Source organism: Austrofundulus limnaeus, unplaced genomic scaffold, assembly GCF_001266775.1.
Source record: "Austrofundulus limnaeus strain Quisiro unplaced genomic scaffold, Austrofundulus_limnaeus-1.0 Scaffold798, whole genome shotgun sequence".
Lineage (NCBI taxonomy): Eukaryota > Metazoa > Chordata > Actinopteri > Cyprinodontiformes > Rivulidae > Austrofundulus > Austrofundulus limnaeus.
In genome coordinates, this window is record NW_013953200.1 from 151,228 (window position 1) to 153,014 (window position 1,787).

At 38.7% G+C, this 1,787-nt stretch overlaps 1 protein-coding gene across 1 annotated transcript in view; it reads right to left on the minus strand.

The window, feature by feature from the left end:
* Positions 1–1,787, minus strand: part of LOC106532594 (DNA (cytosine-5)-methyltransferase 3B) — a gene marked incomplete at its 5' end in the record, with an annotated part of 41,235 nt that overhangs the window by 19,676 nt on the left and 19,772 nt on the right. The window contains 1 exon segment of the mRNA XM_014028700.1: positions 553–698. Coding sequence (XP_013884154.1) covers positions 553–698 — 146 coding nt within the window.

Genomic DNA, 1,787 nt, shown 5'->3' on the forward strand with positions numbered 1-1,787 from the left:
GGGGGGAGGACCAGGGAGGATGATTCAACCACTCAACCACTAGATGTCGCTGAAAACAACTAATCCTACACACTGTGCCTTTAAAAGCAATAATATATTTGATTGTAGAATACTTACTAGTTTTAAGTCCAGTTTACTGACTGAAATGGTCCTTTTAAATTAATTTACCCATATTACTGTAATGAAAACATTTGAGTTACAAGTACTTAAATAGATTAATTTTTTACGCTGAATTGTTTAGGTTAATAAACTTAAACCATTTAAGGCAATCGGTTTCCTCAAGTCTTTTGAGTTCAACTAACTTATCAGGTTTTACAGTGTGTTAGCTCGGTCGTCCTGCTGGATTTAAAACTTTTTCTTCAAACTCAAGTTGTTCCAAAAACAAACCGTTCCACAGGGTACTTCAAAAAGGCCAGAGTTACACTTTAAACATATTTTCAGATTGAAAGCACAGCTTAGATCTTTACATTGTTTCCAAACCAGTTTCGCCTATTTCAATTAAATATGTTGTAACTTTAGAACAAAACAAGAAAGAAAAGAGTGTTTTCTTACATTTTTCTTGGTGATGTTCCTGACATCGTGGACATATTGGATCTTTCCTTCATGTCTGACAACACCCACTGAAATCGAGTCCTCACACACCTCTGACGCAATGTACTGGTCCACCTTAAAACCMAGGTCTCTAAGAACCAGGTAACCTGCAACCACAGAAACACATAGATACACACAACCCTTTTTAAACCACTTGTGATTAATTGTTGAATAATGGTTTGCAAGTTTAACATTCCTTCAATCCGTTTAAAACTTATTTCAGTGTAGTTTTGATTTCATCCAGAAGAGGGCGCTGCTGCCCTCAGCATGACCTTATTCTACCTTGGCCCTGCTGAGCAGAGAGCCGCCTCGATGTGAGCGGCATCATAATTAAACAAGCAAATCTTATTTTGTTTTATTTGTGACAGAACAATAATAATGGACTACACCAAACTCAGAGGAAACATACCGAAGGCTGTACCAGACTATCCAGCAGCATGACGCTTAAAACAAGAGAGCAGCGGCCTCATGTACACAGACTTGTGTGGATTTCTTACTGAAACCTGACGTACGGTCAAATCCAGAAAACTGCGTACGCACAAAAACATCCAGATGTATCAAACTGTGCGTACACCTGAATCCACGCACATTTCTGTTGTACRTCACAATTAACGTGGAACTGAGCGTAGGTAAGACTCCTCCCCTGACACGCCTTCATTAACATATGTTAAACAGATGCWAATTACTTCCTGCATGTGTGAAGGACACGTTTGTTTGATCCCTGTGATCAGAAATGATTTCTAATGTCAGAAACATAATGAATTTAATATAATGTGAGTGAGAAAAAAATCCTAAGTAAAAATAGGAATAAAATATGTTTATTACACAAAGAACGAGCGATTGTGTGTCAGTGTGTGTGTGTGTGTGTGTGTGTGTGTGTGTGTGTGTGCACTGCTGTGTTGCGCAACCGGCTCTTCCATCCATTCTGAGTCTGAAAATATTAACTTTGAGCACGAGTTTATTACCATAATTACTGTAAACACAGAGGAACTYARATGTTTGGTAGAACATAGATCTTTGTTTATTTCATAGCTGATATGAAGAAACGAGTCTCTGCGTCTCAGTAGATTTCACATGACGTGATGTGATGTTGGAGAGTCCACACAAACACAACGCACACCGCAGCCTTTCTGCTCAGTCTGTTTGTCTGTCCAGCTTTTGCTCTCCTACTTACAGCATTTTCACAAGTTGTAAAG